This window comes from Thamnophis elegans, chromosome 2 (genome assembly GCF_009769535.1).
Source record: "Thamnophis elegans isolate rThaEle1 chromosome 2, rThaEle1.pri, whole genome shotgun sequence".
Taxonomy (NCBI): Eukaryota; Metazoa; Chordata; class Lepidosauria; order Squamata; family Colubridae; genus Thamnophis; species Thamnophis elegans.
This window is the reverse complement of record NC_045542.1, coordinates 56,764,186-56,786,973: the sequence shown is the minus strand read 5'-3', so window position 1 is coordinate 56,786,973 and position 22,788 is coordinate 56,764,186. Positions and strand designations below refer to the sequence as shown.

Below are 22,788 nucleotides of genomic sequence, written 5' to 3'. Positions count from 1 at the left end.
CAATATATTTTGAATTCCAGCCAGGTTATTTTGAAATTTTAAGGTTTCCTCATCTGCATATTGATCCATTTTTCCAAAAAAAGGAGGAGAGAAAAAGAAAAAAGGAATCTGATAGCCACTGCCACTCTAGCCTTCCAAGCCTCTTTTGTATGTGTGTGTGTGTGTGTGTGTGTGTGTGTGTGTGTATGTATGTATGTATGTATGTATGTAATTAGTGTAACAACCCCTGGTATGCCCAAATATGGGAGGAAACTTACTGCTTCCATTCTCTGTCTATCGGCTCGTCACAAGAGACCATCCAGACAGAAACCCAATATTTTTACTGTTGCCTGTTATATTTCATATATATGCATATGTTACAATATATATATTTGACTTAAGCACAAGTTCTTTTGTACTCTTCAAAGAAGAAGGGTTCTATCTTTTTCTTTCCTTTCCCTTCCCTTGCCAAAATATTTTCCAAAAGCACCTGTGAAAACAATTTGTGTCCTTGGCTCTTTATCAGATTTTGTAAGCAAGTTGCAAGCCCTTCAGTTACAAAGTCAGTGAGATCAAAGAAGAAAGAACAAAAGATACATTGTTTCAAAAAAACTCCAGACTCTGACTTCCAAGTGGCAGATTCCACTTTTTCATACTTGTCTCAAGCTTATGGGAAACAAAAGTCTTTAATTGTCTTTAATGGAATGTAATAACAAATGGTAGGAAGAATTGTTAACATAAAAAAGAAGGTTTCAGTTCAAGCCAAAAAATAAGGTGACAAAGAATAGAGGGGAAAAATCAATCTGTTCACTTTAAAAGGAGAAACAGGAAACATTACGGTCACTTCAACCCCCAAAATATTGTTACAAAGAAAAAAACAAAAACTTTGCAAAGCAGTCCAATAAAAATTAAATTGGCCGCTTTATTCTTTTACTTAAAGGACTAATTTATCTTTTAAAAAAGTTTCTTTGGACAATCTTTCCCAGTATAGAAAAAAAACCCTCACCTGATGGACTCACTTTCACTTCCTTCTGGAGCCGTCTCTGACTTCATCAGATTAGGGCTGCCTGTTTGCTGCTGGCTTGAAGCGCTTTCCTTGGGTTAATCAGGGACTTTGTGATGTCCCTGAGACCAGCAAGGCTTTCTCTTCCTATTCACCATCTCTACGGGATGGTTTAGGTCCAACTGGACCGTCCAGAGGCAAAAGTGTCAACGGCAGTCTCGGACTGTCGAGACCGCAAGTTGTATTGTCACAACATTGGCTCCTCCCCTCCTATTGTTTGCTTTTCAAGAAAGCTCTCAAGGATGCCATTTGATGCTTCCCTGTACGAAAATAGCAACTGCACAAAACTGATTTTTGTTAGATCAAGAGCAGTAGGTTTTAGAGACCTTGTGGCCATTGTTGGATACTGGCAGTTCATGCAGGGAAATGGTACTTTAGTACTTATAGAGCAAGAATAACTAAACTGTTTTCACTCATGTACTCGAGTTGGTGATCAGAAATAATGCTTTTGCCAAGGAATATTTGTGCAGTGATTAGGTCTATTTGACTCTGCTGCAAGCATTCCCTTTTAATATAAATTTATTTGGGAGGAAAAAATATACTATATTCTAATCTGATAGTAATACTTGAATATGTTTCTGGTGATTATCATAGATGCACTACATACCCATCTTGTGCTCTTTTGTTCATGGAAATTACACCAGTCAACAAAAGTTTGCAGAATCCAGTAATGTTGCAAAATGCATTGTGATAACACGATGCAAGCTCTGTCTCTTATATACATGCAAGCAAAAATTAAAACTATAGAGAAAATTGCTATATTTCTTTTTAAAAGCTTGTCCTTTTTTAAAATGTGCATTTCATCTAACAAATGAGATTATAAACCCTTCAGAAGAGATTATTGTCAGAGTTCCAAAGTAATGCATCCCATTCAATAAGAACACCAAGGCAGGCAAACTCCTTAAAGAACATTTTATTGGGACAGTTTTATCTACCTTTTTATCTACCTCTTTACTTGTTTTATAAGCAATTAAAAACAACTTTAGAAAAGAATAAAAATACATCAAAAGATATACAAGGGCTGAATGAAACAGCGCTTCCAATGTCAGAAGTCACCAATAGATGGCAGTAGTGACATGCTAGAAACTCTGACATGTTCTTTAACAGCTGTTCTTTCATTACAATTGGCAGGAAATTGTTGTATGTTGCTATTGTTTGTGAAAAGGAAGGCTGCATCAAAGCACTTTAAGCAATGTGCCATGATTGAATTTTTGATTGACATCAAAGTCCTGCCAATTAAAATTCACTGCCAAATGCAGGTTGTTAATGTTATGACTCTATTAATGTGAATATTATATATTGCTGCCCCAAAAATGTAAAGATGAAAAAGCTGATTTTTGTGTTCCAGAACAAAGGGGATAACCTGTGAGAGCAATCAATAAGTTTCAGATGAGTAAGTTTGCTGAACTGATTAAGAACAATTGGTGGATCAGTGAAATGGAAATTGCTGTCAACTCTGGCACTTCACAGGAGCATGGAGGCCATTTTATTGATGTTCTTCAATATCAGAAGGTTTGTGCAAAATGGGTCTTTCAAAGGCTGATAGCAGAGATGAAAGTTTCAAGAGCTGAAATTTGCCAGCAATCATCATCACATTCTGAGAACAAATGGAAGGAATTTCTTCATAGTATAATGACAGCTGACAAAACATAGGCTCATCATTATGGCCCAGAAATGAAGCATCAGTCCATAGAATATCACAAAACATAACCCTCAGAGGAAAAAAATCAAAACCCAGGCTTCAGCAGAAAAAAACGTGTAGTTATAATTTTTGAGGACACAAATGATGATGCTCCTTGAACATGACACCGGTATCAATTCAAACCCTTGTGTTGCAACCTTCAAAGCTTTGAAACAGCAATTAAACTGAATTCAGAAGCACAAGAAGTAATCACCAGGCTTTACAAGACACCCAAGAGACAACTGTGAAATTGGACCTCACTTTCCACCACACTGTCCAGACTTGCTGCTCATATGACTTCTGCCTTTCCCCAAAATTAAGGAATACCTTTGGGGGCATCTTTTGACTCATGTGAAGAGAAGGAAAGGATTGTCAGGATCTAGCTGAAGACACAAAATGTAGCATTCTTTCATGACAACTTAAGAAGCTTTAAAAAGCTTCTATGTCTTCTATGGAGATTCTCAATCATCCAGGTCATGGTTACCCCAAAGGTGTTTTTCAAAAGGCAACTGGACTTTCCTGATTTTTTTTCCTTGAAATATTTTCGCTTCTCATCCAAGAAGCTTCTTCAGATCTTCAGAACTTATTGGTTGAGAAACAAAATGTTTTCAAAGAAAAAAGTTGCCAAAAAAATTCAGTTGCTTTTTGAAAAGCATCTTGGGAACAAGCTGGTCCATCATTGGCAGAAGTATAAAGTAATTGTGATGACTATGTGGAAAAGTGAAAACAGGTAACAAAACAGCTCATTTCAAGGATTATATTTTGATTTCATTTATTAAAATAGCCCTATTTCAGTGGCTAAGATGCTGAGCTTGTCGATCAGAAAAGTTGGCAGTTCAGCAGTTTGACTCCCTTGTGCCACGTAATGGAGTGAGCTCCCATTACTTGTCCCAGCTTCTGCCAACCTAACAATTCGAAAGCATATAAAAAAAATGCAAGTAGAAAAAATAGGGACCACCTTTGGTGGGAAGGTAACAGCATTCCATGCACCTTTGGCATTTAGTCATGCCGGTCACATGATCACGGAGACATCTTCGGACAGCGCTGGCTCTTTGGCTTTGAAACAGCACCACCCCCTAGAGTCGGGAACGACTAGCACATATGTGCGAGGGGAACCTTTACCTTATTTCAACAAAGTTATGGAATGGAGTCATTCCTTTTCATCATAAGATGAGCCATTCAACCTGTGGTATGATAAGACAACAGGTAGTCTAAAAGTGAATGTTGTAGAAACTGGGAGCAAAATTCTTCAAAAATACTGATAATCGATAATAGCATGGCCATAGCAGAACATAATTCCATTGTAAGAGATAGCCCTTCACATTGCATAACAAGAAGCTTCTTTTCAATAAATGGACTATTTCCTTTAGATCACAGATAAAGATTGGATAGCAGCAAAAGCCTGGATGAAAAAAAACAACTCAGGCTATCTTCACTTATTTTAGAGCAGCATTTTTCAAACTGGACAACTTTAAGATGTGTGGACTTCAACTCCCAGGATTCCCCAGTCAGCATGAGAATTGAAGTCCAAACATGGGACTGTGGGAGTTGAAATCCACATATCTTAAAGTTGCCAGGTTTGTAAAACGCTGTTGGGGGAAACTTACTGAAACCAGAAGGGCTTATTTTTTTTAAAGTAAATATAGGCTTGCAGTGCAGTGACTTCTTCTCAACCAGATCTAGGAAGTAGATCTTCCTGATCTTCCGTCCTAATTTCTAGTTAATTCATTTATTTATTTCTGAAGGTCTCCTGCACATTGGACTTATAGCAACTATACTAATATACCCCAGTAAATACATTATCTGAAAAACCCAAGATCCAGAAACACATACTGCATCAAAATAGAATTTCTCCACAGGAATCACAGCCCTGAAAAGAATAATGAATTAACTTGAAACAAAATAGTGGGGGAGAGGAAAGATGGATGGAAGGAAGGAAGGAAGGAAGGAAGGAGGGAGGGAGGGAGGGAGGGAGGGAGGGAGGGAGGAGGGAAGGAAGGAAGGAAGGAAGGCCCAATTCAAATGTACCAGCTAAATACCGTAAATAAAAATAATGCAATTGTCTAACTCTGCAGCAGCTGCGGGAATGTTTTAACCAGCTATTTTTGCAGTGATGCTTAATATGCTGCTTTCCCAAGCATAACCTGAAATATATAATTTTCTATTATATTCCTTTCATTTTGACTTTAATATAACAAAGCCTTCTCCCTTCACTACACCAGAATATTGGCCGCATTAAATTGCTTATATACGAATCATTTTTTTAAAATGTAGAAGTTCAAGTTCAAGTAAAGGACCTCAAAGGAAAGCTGTCCCATCTGTATGGTCACTTTTAACCTCTCTGTAACAGCTGCAATTCATCTCTGAGACAATACCTCTGAGATCACCTTTCTTTGGTGGACTGTAATTTGTCTTTTTGTCTCACTTGCTCTCAGGGTGCTGTACAACTGCCCTTCAGTCTCCTCTCCTCCCGCTATGAATGTTGTGTGTCATGTGAAATATGACAAGCTCCTAGTGTAATTATCTTGGGGAACAATAACTTAGCTTTGAGAGCACAACCAAATACACACATTCAAATGCTAGCAAAGGGCAAGGTTTTTTTTTTCTCTGTAGGAGAAGAATTATAGCCTTCTTGTAATTCATGGTGCACTGGTACACTTGGGCCTCGCTAAACCATTCTGTTTTGGCTGCCGCCTAGGATGATTTTAAAAGGGAAGACCACAGTCAAGTTTACACTGGAAAATACATGGGTAGCACATGTGTGTCAAAACTACATGGGGCACCATAGATGATACCATTTTGCTAAGGAACCCAAGGCAGACATTCACATGTGTTTTGTTCCAAACTAAACAGTGGTAGCTCTCTGTACATAGAAAAGCTTGTGCTGTATTTTTTTCATGGGTTCCATAAACAGATTTTTAAATTATTTCAAGACAGATTATTAAGGCATACATTTTATGTTTCCCCCTACTCCTTTCCAATGGTTCAAAGGAGATTGTAGGAGGTAAACAAAATGTGTGAGTGTAATTTTTTTCACTCCACACTGAAAGAAATGCTAAGGAAAAAACACACCATCTATTTAAGGGCAGAATACACAACCTGAAGCCTCAGAGCTATAGGTACTCCTTTAGACATCCTGTCAGACCTGGAAGCCATCTTTTACATTTGGGCCTTCAGGCCTGCCAAATTTTCTACTGTGGGAAAATGGGAGGGGGGATTAGATAGATGTATAGTCATAACATTCTTTTCTCAGAGGGTAAAGGATACCTTACACTGCACCTGAGATGGTGTGACTGGGAGGCATCTCCAGTTTGGATGGTGCCTGATTGGATCATGTGATGGACATGTGGGTGCTGGGCAGGGACTTAAACTTTCTTTTGGGTTGGGAAAACCTGGAAACTTTCAGATTTGGGTTTTCCCAGATGTGCCAATATGACATTTCTAATAAAATGGAACTTTGAGGAAACTCAAGCCTCGGAGTCTTCTTTCATTGGGGGTCTTACTTGGAACCCTGACATCAGGGTGATAGCCAAAACGTAGCACTGGAATTGTAATTTTGAATGATTGAAGTAAAGAATTGTTAAATACACAGAAAATAATCATGTGAATTGTATCAGCACCGTGTTTTCCCAAAAATACAACCTGTCCTGAAACTAAAGCCTTGCCACATTTTTTCACGTGGGCAAAAATATAAGATCACCCCCTTAAATAAACCCCCTGGACAACCCCCCCGCCTCCGGCCAGGCAGACCACTGCTCACCGATATAGCGGTATCTTGAAGGTGCCAAGCTGCAGGAGCCGGGGGGAAGAGAAAGGCACTCACATTGCTTGCCGCCTTCGAGATATCGCTAGGTTGGGGAGTGGCATTCTGCTTGGCCAGAGGGGGGAGTTGCCCAGTTCTCCCTGCAGCAGCCACCGCTGCCATGCTTTGAGCATAACATCTTCTCTGTTTCCAAACTCCCAAATTCGGCTGCCGAGTCTTCCAGCAGTGGCTGCTCTAGGAGTGCGCTCTATGGTTGTGGGCTGGCTGCTGGAAGACTCTGTAAGAAAGTCTTCCAGACAGAGAGTCTTCCAGCAGCCAGCCCACAATCATAGAGCACACTCCTAGAGCGGCCGCTGCTGGAAGACTCAGCAGCCAAGTTTGGGAGTTTGGACCTGGAGAAGATGTTATGCTTGGAGCGCAGTGGCAGCTGCTACAGGGAGAGCTGGGCCTGGACATGTTGAGGCTAGGAGGCATGCCTGCTGGGGGCGGAACAGGCACTCGCACAACCCCTTTCTCCAGCCGGGCAGAGCTCCATGCACTGACCTAGGGGGTATCCCTAATGGGCCAAGCCGCGGGAGCTGGGGAGCAGGCAGAGCACCACGTGGCTTGGTGCCTTAGGGATACCCCCTTGGTCAGTGAATGGCGCTCTGCCCAGCTGAAGAGGGGGTTTGCCGTGCGGTTGCTCGTGAGTTTGGTGACCTCATGGCTGCTTCACCCCTGAGGCTGTGCTCAGCTCTTCGGGAGCCAGCTCGCAAGGGAGCAGCCGCCCGGCAACCCCAAAACAATAAGCCCTCCCCTATAATAAGCCCAAGGCCATATTTTGTAAGTAAAAAGAAAACAAGACCCTGTCGTATTTTCAGGGAAACATGGTATATTCACATCTAGTTTAATTTTTGCCCTCCTCTGACCCTTTTATTTCTTTTTACATTTTTTGAATTGATAACTTCAAAACCAACTTATCTTAAAGGCCTTATTATTAGATTGCACTGCTGGATTTCTCCAGTGTTTGGCTTCTTATGAAAGAAAATTAAAAACAAATTCCAGTGCAGAGAGATTGCATATATGCATTTGTCTAAGATAAGCCTCATTAAACTTTGCAAGACTTATATCTGAGGGTTGCTATGAAAGTTGATGTTCTCAGTTTACTTGTTATATTCCTGAGATTCTTCCCCCACCCCATGTTTACATGCACATCTAACTAAAAGGAGAATCACTGAAATTTCTGAATAATGTGAATAATACAATTATATTTTTTTTTTCTTCCTAGCACTTCCTCCAAATGGAGGGTTTGCTTCTTTTTAATCAACTGAGTGTTGATCCATTAATTGTGAAAGGAATTGACCAATCAACTTGTCTCCTGAGCATGCCATCACTGGCTAAGAAAGAGCCAGGACTGTCCCAATCAGTTTTCATGCCTAAAGTTGGACTAGAACTCTGGTTTCTATTCTGATGTTTTAACTGCTAGACCAAACTGTCTCTCTTTATATATAATGATAAAATTGGAATGCCTGTTTAAAACTACTATGTTTTTTCTCTGTCTTGCAAATAAACTGGTATCTGATCATTGGCACCTCCAAATTAGCCCAGGCCACTTGCTGGGGAAGTTATTTTGGGAATTGCCCTAGGAAACTTTGTTTTAGATATAACATAGTTAGCTAGCATTAATCTCACAATCTTCTTTCTGTGAGTTTCCACCACAGCCTTGGGGAAGTATTATTTTCCTAATATTAAAATGTAATACTGAATTAAGCTGTAACAATTATTTGCATTTTTGTTGGTCTGGGCATAGGTGTGGCCATCTGGGGTTCACACACAGTTCTCCCAATCCCCCCCAAATTCTGTCACTGAATTTAAGTAGCACTAATCCACTTAATTGAGTCTCCATCCTGCCACTGCTGCTTTTCTGTACCATGTCACTGGGTAGCATCCTCATCTTTCTTCCTGCTAAGTCATAAGTCATTGAGCCATCCACACTCTACCCCTGATCCTGCCCCCTTTTAGTGTGCAGTCTCCCCCATACTATTCAGTACTGTTTATGGCTGTCAGTTCTATGAAACCTGTGTACCACGGCTACAGATATCCTTGAGGACCCTCTTGGGGTTTTTTTCCGAAAGTTTTTTTTCCATGACATATAATCACACGTATACTATTACATAGCCAACATCATATTGTATTATTAAATGTTTGCACCAATTCATCTTACCATCAACTCCCAAAAACAATTGGTTCTTCTGCTCTTAATACACCATATTTCTATCTTATCCATCACTTTCTTCTCCTTCTCTCCTCCCCCTCCCTAGCTCCTTTCTTCCCTCTGTCATCCTTCCCTTCTCTACTTTCCCTTCCTCTCTCCTTCTCCTCTCTTCCCTTTCCACTCCTCATTTCTCTCCCCCTCTTCCCCTCCTTGCCCTCTCTCCTTCTGCCAATTACCTCCCATAGACCCATTAGATCCCACAGATTAGGCCTCCTTCGAATTCTATCTGCCGGCCAATGCTGGCTTTCGACCACCCGGAGGAGGGCCTTCTCTGTGGCTCCTCCAGCCCTTTGGAACAATCTCCCCATGGAGATTCGGACCCTCGCCACCCTTCAGGCCTTCCGTATAGCCATTAAGTCCTGGCTGTCCCAGCAGGCCTGGGGGTCTTGAGTTCCACCCCTTCTCGAATTTGGTTGTGCTTGTTGTGTTTTTTAAATTGTTTGTATTGTTGTTTTGTTTTTGTCTTACTTTTTGTATTTGTTCCCCTCCCTTTGGTTTTTGTTCAGCCGCCCTGAGTCCCTCTGGGAATAGGGCAGCATACAAATTGAATAAATCCAAATCCAAATCCAAATCCAAATCCTATCCCTCTCTTCTTCCCTTACCTCTCTCCTCTACTTCCCATTCTTCATCTCCTTTACTTGGTGTATTTCAGCTTCTGAGCAAGCTCCATTTTATGTTGATGGTATTTCCTTTTTAATATACATATTTAATTTTAACATGTATTCTCCTCCTTTTTTAAAAAAAAGAACAAAAAGGTATACATATATAGTCATTGTACTTTTAATTCTCCCCCACCTCCCCAGCCTAATTTTGGCTGATATGTAGACCTGGTTACAATTCCCCAAAAACAAGACGGAATTGAGGACCCTCTTGTTTTAGAGCTCCTCAGTCTCACTAGCCTTCTATGATGAGGACCAGGACAGCTCTTTTGGGCCAATGATGTGGTGTAGTTATTCTTGCATTGGTTTTGCTTTTAGCAGACTTGCACTCAAGAAAAAAGAAAAAGCTATGTGCCTTAGCACTTGGATGGGAGACATTTAGGAAATCACAGGATTGTAGACTAGACTGGGGTCAAGAAATATCCTGGAGGAAGGCAGTGGTAAACCAAGCCACAGGGGCATGCTGGTAGTTGCTAAAGGTCAAAGTTCAGCTCAAGGGAATTTTCAGTCTTACCTGCTGTTTCTCCAAGGTGCACCTCTCAAAATGTTATTAGCAGAAAATGTTCAGCTGCTGATGTCAAACACATTTGGCTTTTGAACTCATTAGTGCCATCCTTGCCTTTGTTTTCCAGCAGAGAGGGAAAATAAATTTGGCATATGATGGAATGCAAAGAAAAAGGATGCTCAAATAAATATTCAGCCTGTGGGGCTCTTACAATGAACCATCTGTGTCACAGTTAATACTGATTTAATTATTAGAGTGGCACACAAATGGAAAAGAGCAGGGAAGAAATGTTTCAGATTGTGTGCAGTCACCAATTTTTAGGAAAATAACCTCATGTTGTATAAGTAACAGCTGTACTTTTTTCTGGCTCACACGTATCTACTCTCTCATGTATATATTTATATTTATATATATACAGTATATGTATGTATGCATGTACAGTATATGTATGTATGTGTATATGTATATATGTGTGTGTGTACACACTCTCTCACACACACACACTATATACATACCGTACTCTGTATATATGTATGTTTTATGATTTGCTCCTCATTCATTTTCACCATAAGTCTAAACCGCCTCAATGTGCTTCTTTCATATGGATCACCCACTTCTGTATTCAATCCACATCGATTCATTGTTCCTTTATTTTTGGCTTCCTCTATGCTTGTTTCACCAAATATATTTCTTAAGAATCCCATTCCCACCCCATTCAGCTTACTTTTGTTTTTTTCTGACAAAGCCTATTTTCACTTCCATATAACAAGGTAGGTAGAAGCATAACCTTACACACAGTCATTCACACTTCTTTCAAATTTTCAGGAGACCAGCACTACCAAGTACTTTTCTCTCAGCATTTCCACATCTTAATTTTTTTCCATCCAGTCTCCCATCTTTACTAAACAGTATACAAGATTGATTCATATACTTTACTTTTTCACAATTAATGTAGAACTTGAAGTTGTTCATTTCATTGGTCCATCACACACTATTACATACATTTCAAAGTCTTCATTTCAATGCATTCTATCCCTACCATTTCCAAATCACCCCTAAAGTACTCTTTCGGGATTCCCTTCTTCCATTACATCACAGTTAATGCAATCACTTTTATTGTTAATGGCATTCAGTGGGTTGGTGGTTTCTTGTTTAGCCATTTTTTACTCATTTCCAAATGATTTTAAAAATCCATTTGTATTTTCCCTATCACTTTTTCCTCTTAACTATTATTTGTTCTCTTTGGCTGCCAACACCACTAGGTAGACCAGGTCAGAAAAAACCAACTCTACCAGAAGGCTAAATCTATCTTTACTGAGATTGGCTATAATAACAGAATCTTGTAATTCTGCTTGTGCTAAGCCTCCTGGTCTTCCTTACATTTCAGTGAATTAGGAAGGCATCTGCCCAAACTATTTCCTAATATTGTCTCATTTCTCAGGAGTTTAAAAAAACATTTCAACCCCTTTTTCCTAGATAATGGTCCTCTTCCTTACTCTTTACATAGACTATGTTTGTCACAACTATCTCTTTTCTTTCCACTACATAGGAACCTTTTGCCTCTTCATTTTGTTTTTAGCCATCATTGTCTTAAATCCATTTTTTTTTTCATCTTGCAGGTCGCCGTTCCACGAAGCATACTGTTTCATACCTCCTATCAAATATTTGTGGTCCTTCATAACCACTGTTTTTATTCTGATAGAACCAGCTTCCACATCTTCTTTGTGTCCTCTTTTGATGAATTCTGTTGGGAGACTAATCTATGTTCTAATATTTATTGATAGAACATTCCTCTTTTCTTTTCCTACAATTGTTATACTTTCAATCTAATTTTATTTCATTCCTTTCTTTTTTTTTCTATATTGGTTTTTCAATCCATACCTGACACTATCAAATAATAGCCTGTAGTAATTTCTTCCAGTCTTTCATTATAAATTCTTGAATATGTTTTTAGAGCCATTGCTCTGCCATGGGTATGCATGAGTGGATCTAAACTTAAACCACACATTTGAAACAGACCTTTCTTTGCCAGTTACTGACAAAATAGTCACCAATCTCATTTGGGGCTCCACATTTTCTATACTCTGTAATCTCTTATGCCATTCTCACCATTCACCTATGTCACTGAACATAACATCCCCACTGCCTGGATTGCAGATATATGTTGCACTATTTTCTCAAAATTCTTCTTTTGCATACTTTTCCCTTTTCATTATTCCTTCAAGTATTAACATGCATCTTTTACTAAACAATGAATTTTTACTTTCATGCATGTGCACAAAGACTTTCTGACGTACGTTTTATCACTTTCATTTGTAATGAAATGCATGCTTCACTTCCTTGCACGCATTTATCAATGCTACAAGATTAGAATACTATCTTTTAATTATGTTATATATTTTCTTTTTATCTCAGTTTCATAAACAAATGTAACCATTTTTCTTTCACTTAATTAGTTGATTCAAGCTCATTACTATTTATTCCACTTATATTCCAAGTCACAGTCTTCCATCATGGTTTTGACCAATCAAGCTAGTCATATGTTTTTAATAAGATAGTGTAATTTAGGTTACCAGACTTAGTGTCACAGACATACAATATATTCATTTTTTTCATTAATTGTCATGTGTGCCTCATATTCCAGTTTTCAATCTTCCATATGTCATGACTATTCTCCGAGAGCTCATAGATATTAAACTATACTTCCCATCACGGTATTAATCATAATGGTATTATTTACAAAAATAATAAAACAAACATTGTTACCAGCTTTAGTCATACGTTACCTATGTTACATGCATCACTCTCTGCTACTCTCTGGGTAGTAGCAAATTTGGCACATTTTGACCAACGTGCCACAAACATAGCTAAAGCTGAATTTCAACTTCAAATATGTTCATACAATTATGTGCAATCTAAGATCTCTAATCTAAAGATTATCTTGTAGCCAACATACCACCCCACATTGCACCAGCTAGGAATTGCGTGTAGTATATATTAATCTAAAACTCAGAATGCAAAATGCAGAGTTCAAATATAACATATGGCTATTTGGAAATCTTTGTACTGCGTAAAAATAACAAAGAGATTTAAATATTTAAAAGATTTAAAAGATTTACTGTGGAACAATCTCCTTAACACATAACTTAATGTCTTAAAATGGACACACAATTTGTGCCTGGATGTAAGTTGTACACAAAATAAAGCACAGCAACATTTTGAAGATTCCCTTCAAACAAAGATGCAGTTTTGTCAGCTCATGAAGCAGATCTGGAAATCAAGGCTTCACACTGAAGTAGACTTGTGTAGTGTCTCAGATAGAATGACTTTTCTGCTATTTTCCAGTCTTGTTACATAGATTGCCTGATGTTGCAACTTCATTACCATGTATGGAGAATGCTGGGTGTGCATGTTGCTCTCCCTGGTTGTGTCAGTCTGACATTGATCTGCCAGCTCTCTCAACTCTCCTGTCTGTCAAGGAGTGAAAAGCTAACATCCCTTTGGGCTTAGTCCACTTTCTTCCCTTCTTCCCTAAGCTTTGCTGTCTCTCGTCTTAATGGACTGTTATTCCCCTTCCAACAAACAACTAAAGAGCTTAGCTCAGCTCACAGCACTCTTAATATGGAGTCAGGCCTGAGCACTCAAACTTTACTTTTAAAATCTGCATACATGAGTCAGATGCCTCTTGAGAACGAATGAGCTAGAACCAGACTAACATTTACAGGCATTGGCTCCAATATTCTATGTTTTTTAAAGAATAGTTGGGGTGGCAAGCCTACGATTGCCACTTCTTCTGTGAATAGCCTGGCCTCTGAGGCATTGCATTCTAATGAGTCAATATGTTTCTGATGTCCTTGCTAATTTACACAGACTATTGCCAGCAACTTTGCCAGTGTGCAAAGGCAGTGTGGAGAAGGTTTTTTCCAGGACAGGCAATAATAGATCAACCAGCTGTGCCATTATGGTTGGTCTATTAGAGTCATGGTGGTACAGTGGTTAGAATGCAGTATTACAAGACAAACTCTGCCCACGGCCAGGAGTTTGATCCTGACCGGCTCAAGTTGACTCAGCCTTCCATCCTTCCGAGGTGGGTAAAATGAGGACCCAGATTGTTGGGGGCAATAGGCTGGCTCTGTAAACCGCTTAGAGAGGGCTGTAAAGCACTGGGAAGCAGTATATAAGTCTAAGTGCTATTGCTAATATAGTGCATTCCAGATATGTTAGAGCACAATTCCCATCAATCCTAACTGAGGATGATGGGACGAGAGTTAACAGTCAAGGTGTCCTGAAGGTAGGGAAACAGGGATCTCTCCTATCTCCATGCTCCTAACTTGGTTGTCTAGAGGAGAGGGGAGGAAAACAATTTCTGTGTATTTTTTTGTGTAAAGCACTGGGAAGCAATATATCAGTCTAAGTGCTATTGCTATCCTGAAACTCAATAATCAGAAGAAGCAAAGCTGTACTTCCATGTATGGACTAGTTAATGGTCAACCTCCATTGTCATGCAGGCCCAGGATACTCAAAAAGTGGGTGGAGGAGTACATACTTCCTTTCTATTGCTTTTAAAAATATTTTATTTCTTAGTTGGAGTAGGACATTTTCTGCATTGGTTCAACATGGTTTTTATGCAGATTATTTGCAGGATATTGTGAAGGTTGTTGAACTATCCCTTTTCTCATTCCTGTTGTCTCTGCCTTAAAAGAGGTACAACTCTGTTCATTATGTACCTGCTTGAGAACTCAACATACAAGTACAAAAGGGGTAGAGTTTCAACATAATCATGCAGTTCTTATTTAATCATTGCTCCCCTGGGACACCCATGGGTGCAGGGGGAATATTTTAAAAATCTCTTCTGGTAACATCTTGAAGGTAATCTGGATGGAACATGGAGAGTGAAGCTTCTCTACCGAGTCTCCCATTACTGCTATCTTATTCCCATTCCACGAAAGAAGCAAGGAAGCAGCTTCAAATATTCAGATGCCGCCTCCTCATTTATGGAATCATGACATAATTTGAATCAAACTGGCCTGCCCTTGAATTTTCAGATATGATTTAATCATTAGCCCTTTGAATCCCTAATATTCAATCTGAATGTAATCAGAGCTGATTTGCACAGGCCTAATAGGAACTTTTACCAGGAATATGGGATTAGCAATTATTGTACTTCCTGGCACATGTGCAGTTGGAAACAAGCCAGTTTTGCTATAATATATGAAAGCTCTCACACTAGTCCCTAAAACATTCTCTTTAATAGCATCTCAGGTGAGCCGAATTTCTTGGCTCCTGCTGATCTTCAGAACCAGGTATTAAAAAGAAGCAACGTTTTGCAGTATATCATCTTTGGAACAACAGGGACTAGTTTCTACCCCCTGGAGCAAGTTGAAAGCAAAATGGAGATCAGCCTATTTCCCCCCCTCCCACTGCAGGAAAATTGACTTTAATGATCTAGACAAGTTGAAAGACTCCTGCTAGTAGGGAGTTGACAGATATATGTTGAAATTCTGAAGGAAAAAACTGCATCACACAGCAGGACCCACATTTTTCAGAAGTTGCTTTTTTCATTTTTCCCAGCAATTTTACTAGCATATGAAATACTCATATTGGGAAGCGAGTACTTGACACATTTTCTCTTATTGTTGATTAACTTAATATGGCTAATACTAATAATCATTAAATGAAAGAACAACCATTGTTTGTTTTTGTTGCATTCACCTTTGAGGAAAAGTAAGCTTCCTAGAGGTGGGGGGGAATGCCCAGAAGCTGACAATGAATATATTAATAATGTGCTGAAGTCTGTGACTACTTGTTGTTAATGATGAAAAATAACATCAGCCATTAAGATATGGAGACTGGGATGCACAATGGTGATAAGATAGCCTAAGAATTATGAGTGGGAAGACGTTATTTGCAAATTGGATGGAACTGCAAGGGAGGTTTTAACTGCAGGACTGGGCAATCTTTTAAAACTGGGGGAAGGCTGAAGATTATAATGGGCAATTATCTATAGAGGCAAGTAGCAGGATTTTCTGGTTTGGAAGGGATTGAAAAGTCATATTTTTAATAGTTTTAAACCCATGATAAAGCTTACATTATGCTTGCTGTATGCTGTATTCCAACTCAAAATGGTATATAAAATACAAGGCAGAATAAGAATCAAGGGCTATAGGCTGCTCTTGCTTTGTTATAATTATTGCAAAGTGTTAGGAAACCAGGGTTAATGGGTTGTCCTGCAAATCTGCATAAGAAAGAGGAAATGGGGGCCAAACTTTCTATCCCATAAAGAGAATCAGTTTGATGTAGTGGTTAAGGCACTGGACTAAAAACCCTAGTCCTACCTTAGGCGCAAAATCAGCTGGGTGAACCTGGGCCAGTTACTCTATCTCAACCTAGGAAGGAGGCAATGGCAAAACCACTTCTGAAAGACCTTACTAGTGTTACCTGGAGTCAATATTGACTTGATGGCACACACATACATACACACATACAAAGCAATGGAATAAAAGGCATAGAGAGGAATAGCTGTCCAAATGTATCGCTATAGGAGCTAAGACATTCAGATTGAATGCATGGAATGAGAAATATAGAGAAACCAGATGCTGAACTGATAAAAAAGATATGCACATTTGGACCTGTGAAATCACATGGCTTCAGGAGTATTACTGACTTGAAGCTAACCAGACTAAAATGAATTGTGCACAGACTAATTTACTGGCTTCTGATGGATGGAGTCTACATTGTGTAACAGGTTCTTGAATCCACTATGTATACTAGTAGATCCTAGTAGAAGGACTTAAGTTGATTAGATCTTGGAAGGGGAGGTAAAACACTGGTGGCTTTGAGATATCTTTGTGGCTTTATCTGTTTCACTCATCTCCCATCAATTTTATCTTTATTATATTTTGTTGTTTGCAAGCCAGATAGACACAATAGTGTCTCAGAAACCATTATAACAAGAAAGAAATAGCTCCAGACACAATCTTAAGCACCTGCATTCTAGGAAGGAAAAGATGGGTGTTCTCCAAAGATGCACCTTTGCTCTTTTACCCCTTTGTAAAATTTGATACAAAAAGCCATGTGTTTTTGCAGCATGGTAGCCTCCTTTTAACAACCATCATCAGACTATGCTGTGGAAAATGGAGCAGAGGCACATTCACAGTCTCAGGCAGCACCCTATGTGGGTACCATATTGTTATAACAACACAACATTGTCACAACAGGACAGCTGGATTTCTTATGACTCAACTTTGGTACAAGTCAAAATTGCAAAATTTCCACTTTTTGATATTGACAGACAGAGGAAAATAGCAAAAAAAAAAGGGTCACAAATTGTAGTTTTTGTGCATGACTTTGAAATTCTGCAACTGGTCACATATGCAAGCCAGTTGCCAAGTTCTTGAAATGTGACCATGTGACCATACAGTGGTGTGTGTTAATTATAAATTTGAAGACAGATTCTAAAAATTTTGAGTTCATCATAAGTTTGAATGGTTGTTAAGCAACCAAACCTATTAAGCAACCAAGGATTATCTGTACTAGTGCAGTCTATCAATAATTCACCTACAATTACCTTAGTACTCATAATTGCTTTGATGGCTGATTCAAACTCCTCTGAATTATTATAATCCACTGTCCACACATGAGGTTTTCCAATGAAATCTTCTGCATAGGGATGCTGAGAGGATACCTAAAATGTATACAAGAAATGAATTACTTAGCATTTCCCATATGGCGCTCTGGGATGGGAAACATTTCTGAAAATATGGCAAAGCTTTAGAGTCAGAAGAGCTAGTTATGAGATAAGGGTGGGGATGAGTTCATTTTGGTTTCGTGACTGCTTCTTTTCTTGACTCTGAACTAATTCTTACTCCTCATTCTGCATCAGTGAATTCAGTAAAAAATGAAATCTCCACAAACATTTATACAAATGTTATAGGAATGTTTCCTACCGATTTCTGGCACATAAATCTTCTGCTGTTTGTATAAAACCAGGGGTGGTAGTTACACAGCCCATAAGCTCTCACCATCATTCATGATGAGTGAGATTTTGGAAAGTTCACAGGCATCTAAAGTGCCCCACTGAGGTTCCAAAAGTATGCATTTCATACGTCTGCATAAGCATTTTCATGGACCAAATCTTCCTTTTACATCAGAGAAACTCTTACAAAATAATTTGAACCATTTATACATTTCTCTAGGTTATTCAAAGTCAAACATGAATTTGGCCCAAATATGATCCAAATCTCTTACTTATGTGTAAATGCATATTTAGATGGACTTTTACTTTGCTTTATGCAAGCAAAAAAATAACATGACACTTTTTTTTAAATGCATTCGTAGTCACAAGAGCACATTTAAGTAATTGGTGATTCAACTTCTTTATCCTGGCCTCTAGAGCAGGCTATGTCTCAAAAGTATTGACACATTTAGTCTGGCTACAAATTACCCCTTTCTGCATCACATATCCAAGTCAACAAGACAGTTCAGGCTCATCAGTTCAGAAATCATAATGCAGTGTGTTATAAAAAAGCAAACAGACACAAAACAAGCTTGGTCGTAACATCATAAAGCAGACTAACCTCCCTTGATGTTGGCTTCCCTCTGAAGAATTCATGATTGAGTGAACTGTGGGGTGGATTGAAACGAGCTTGCAGAAAAACACATCCGTTAGCTATTGCTTCCAAAGGGGCAGGGCCTTCGTAAGGAAAACCAAAGCCAATAAAGAGCTGTGGAAAGGAAATCCAGGCATTTAGCAATCTTTGGGAGATGTAGGCTATTCAAATATATTTATTTTCTCCTTCAGTTCCTTGCCTCAACCAGGGGGAGCACTCTTGTAAAAAAGTTTTGACTGTTCCTCTCTCACCCATTCAGCATAATGGAACTTATGACAAGAAGTCTTTGCTTGAACCTTTCATTGACATGTTTCCTATTGGCTGAGCAGTCTTCCTTTTTTTTTATACTATAGAACAAGCCATAGAATGTTTTTCCTATCGCTGCCTGTAACTATTACCCTGTACTAACTACAGGGTAAAATCTACTTACCTTCACTACCAGATCACAAATGTGAGCACCTGCATGCACCTTCCGCACATGTGCAGACCATCAAAAATGGATGTGATGATGTCTGGTGGGAGCCCACTACTGAGTGCAGCAGGAAAGGTAAATAGAACAGTGAGGGGAGCGAATTCAACGTGCCATGCGATTTAGATTAGCCAGAAAGCAGGGAATCCTGCTTTCTGGCTAATATAAATTGTGTGTCACAACTGATCGTCGGAAATACCAGTTCCCCCAAACTGGTAGCATTTTTTACTTGTGGTTCGGGTGAACCGGTAACTTTTCTTTTTACTAGCATTTCACCATCCTGTACTAATTTACACATATTAATAATTAGCTATTGAAGTTTAATTTTCTTCAATAGGCCAGATGTCAAATGATAAGTTTGCAAATGTCATCTTGTAATTTACTTTAGGCAAAGAAATGATGAACAGTGTGAAATTGAAAAGAACAAGTTCGTAATTTGGTTTCTTTATATTTTCTTTCCTAGTCCTCCTTGTGTTTTTTCATTTCTTTAATCCCTGCATTGAGAAGGCCTATACAATTAAACAAGGCTTCATTCACCCTTGTGGTCTCAGATTCCACACATGCAATTTCAAAAGGTTGCACTCGTGGAAAAAAAAGTGTACTATATACTGCAGCAGGAGTGGGTTTCGGATTCTTTTACTGCCAGTTCACTCAGGGATGCACTTCGGGCTTACGTGCACTTGATGCGCACTATGCGCGCATGTGCAGTAGTGAAAAAACCAAGATGGTGGTGCCTACGGTGCTGCTGATTGAACTGGTTCAGGGGCGTGGGTAGCCGGGTTACTACCTACTTGGTCTGAACCCACCTCTGTACTGCAGTAATAACATGCCTTTTGAGCTATTAAGAGTTAGCCCTGCGCTTAACCCTTGGAGGAAGCTAAGTGTTTGGAACTACATCTAAGAGTGTGATCTCCCACACACTTTCATAAGCATAAAGTGTTACATGATCCAACTTTGGGAGGGAAATGATGTGCAATGTCCTATGACTGATCTGTATCCTACCTTTCCTTCCTGAAAAATAAATGTTCCAAAGTTCTGTTTCATTTGTCCTGAGTGATCCTGTTTAGCTTTATTCTGGAGTATCATGAAAAACAAGCTGGGTAATGAGAATAAGGCAATCTGGTCATCTACTGATAAGAGTTCTTAACAAATAGTGCTAGTGGACAGATATCATTCCTGGATTGCAAACTACTGTATATTTGTGCCATAGTTTCCCATGGTTCCTGGAAAATAAAATCTCCCTTCTTAAACTATGTTTTCATTTCTCCAATCTTCATAGTTTGACCATAATTTAGACCAATATTTCTCAACTTCCATGATTGTCTGGAAAATTCTGGGAGTTGAAGACCACAAATCTTAAAATTCCCATGGTTTGGGAAACATTGATTTAGAGCAAAGACACAGGCTATCAAGTGTCTGATCCCTACTAGCAAATTAAGCATCTTGTCAAAGGATATTCTCTTAATTGATGTTTTTAATACTACTCCCCTGGTGTTTCCACTGTATTTTAGCTCTGCAATCCAGCAACACAAGGCCATCTAGGTCCCCCTTCCCAAGGTTTTTTGTAGGTATGAATACATTCTCATAATTTGTTTCTGTGTTCATGCAGGGGGTTAAGCTTTTTCTGCCAAAGGGGGCTTTTAACCAGTTAAATGAACTAGGTAATTTAACAATTAACCAGTGGAATGGCTTGCTTTCAGAAGATGTGGATGCTCCATCATTGGGAAATTTTAAGAAGAGATTGGACAGCCGTTCATCTGAAATGGTATAGGGTTTCCTGCTCAAGCACGGGGTTGGACTAGAACACCTCCAAGATCCTTCCAACTGTTAATCTGTTATTCTTTAAGAGCTGCGGTGACACAGTGGTTAGAATGCAGTACTGCAGGCTACTTCTGCTGCCTGCCGGGTGCCTGCAATTTGGCTGATCGAATCTCACCAGGCTCTTTCCTTTAGCATCCACACATTCCTCAGCTGGAGAACAGAATTATCTGGCCAATACCTTCGCTTTTCTCAGCAGCTGCTGAAAGTCATGCTGGGGCAAAAGTCCATGATTCTTCACAAAAGCTGGAACCTCCGGTGGACGCTGGGTTTCATAATAAACAGTGCCATGGATCTCCATGTATTTATTAAGGATGGCTAGAAACTTCTCTTTACCCTGGAAAGAAAGGAAAGGAAAGTTGCTAGTCAGGACCAGTTAAGATCAGCCTGAAATCCTGAATATTTTGCTCTCTACTTTTCTTCCTCCACAGGCTTTAGAGTTTCTTTGGGTGGCTTTTTTGAACTTGTAAGATGAAGTAGAGGAACTGTTGTTCTTCCTTTATCATATTTATGGTGTTTGAATACTATTGCAATCCAATCAGATCTAGGCAGTATTCAGATATTTTGCTGCTTAGATAACCTCCCTCTCTTTCCTAGCATGACTAAGTCCCATGGGGGTTCTTTATGAGACATTTCTTGGAATTTCATATAGAAAGATGCGATACAATACACTCAGCTCTAACTAAATCAAAAGCAAGAATGCCACCAGAGACAATTCGTGAGTCAGGCAGCTTAGAAATGTAATATATACATAGGCAAATTTTGATATATATATATTTCTCCTTTGGGGGTACAATATAATATCTTTTCTACCAAATCTAATATGAATAGCTAAAAGAAGAGCCAGTGTAAAATACATTTTCAGCAGTCGACTGCCAACTAAATTTGGGAGTAAGGATTCTGTAATGCTCACATTTTATTAAACTTACATACAGATTTTATTCAACTGTTAGTCTTCTGCTGAAGAAACATAGAATTGAGCAAATAAAATGCATTCCAAATTACATTTGTAGATCCACTAGGGCGGGAACAAAAGAATAAGCTGTGATTTGAGAATGCTGTTGCTTCAAAACCCCACCACAGCTATAAGTTGTCCGTGTTTAGAGACTCCTCTGTGAATGTGAGATAAAAATTCTGGCCTACCATAGAAGGAATGTTATAAGCAGGGGTGGGATCCTACCGGTTTAGCAACTGGTTTGCTGAGTGTGTGCTTCAGGATGTGCACTAAGCATTTGTGCACAGTTCAGAGAATATTTACCTTCCGGATTGCTGTTTGGGAAGGAAAACAGCTGAGGCATGGCAATCCTCTCTGCCACGTGACTCAGCTGAGAGGATAAAGGTAGGTAAAGTGCAAGGGCAGGCAAGCGGGCCCACTTGCTCATGGGAGCGAACCAGTTCACTCCCAGCTGATCTTTGGAGTTACAGGTTTGCCCGAACCAGGCCGAACCTGTAGACTCCCACCCCTGGTTGTAAGGCAATGGATATTTTCCCTTCTATAAGATTTTTTTTTTAATGAACATGGTTGATTTATGGTGTTTGAATACTATCACACACACACACACACACACACACACACACACACACACACACACACCATTTCAAAAACCAAAGTTTACTTTTTAATGAGAAGGTCCTAAAATAGATGAAATTTTCATTACCTCAGAATCAAACCTTCATTTCTGAGTGGAAGTTCACTCAATCCACTAAGCAGTGCAACTGGCCTTAGCTAATATTTAGAGTGAATGTCAATGTAAATATAATATTTTAAAAAACACACACTCTAGGTGTCTATAAAAACTGCTCTTTAGATTAAATTTAGATTAACAAGAGATCTGTGTAGTTTACTTCTGCACTTCATTTCTCCCCAAAGGGTGACTCTGCACCCCAGAATTCTCCTTTAACACTAAAGCATAGCCTTGACAAACTAAACACCCAGCCAATAATTCTAAGCACTTGAAAACTTGCTATGGATATTTTGTTTCTGGCAT

General features: G+C 39.2%; 1 protein-coding gene across 1 annotated transcript in view; it reads right to left on the bottom strand.

Moving 5' to 3' along the window:
* MGAT5B (alpha-1,6-mannosylglycoprotein 6-beta-N-acetylglucosaminyltransferase B) overlaps positions 1–22,788 on the bottom strand; it is a 260,592-nt gene that overhangs the window by 18,467 nt on the left and 219,337 nt on the right. The window contains 3 exon segments of the mRNA XM_032211348.1: positions 17,472–17,588; positions 18,481–18,627; positions 20,982–21,137. Of these exon segments, the coding sequence (XP_032067239.1) occupies positions 17,472–17,588; positions 18,481–18,627; positions 20,982–21,137 (420 nt within the window).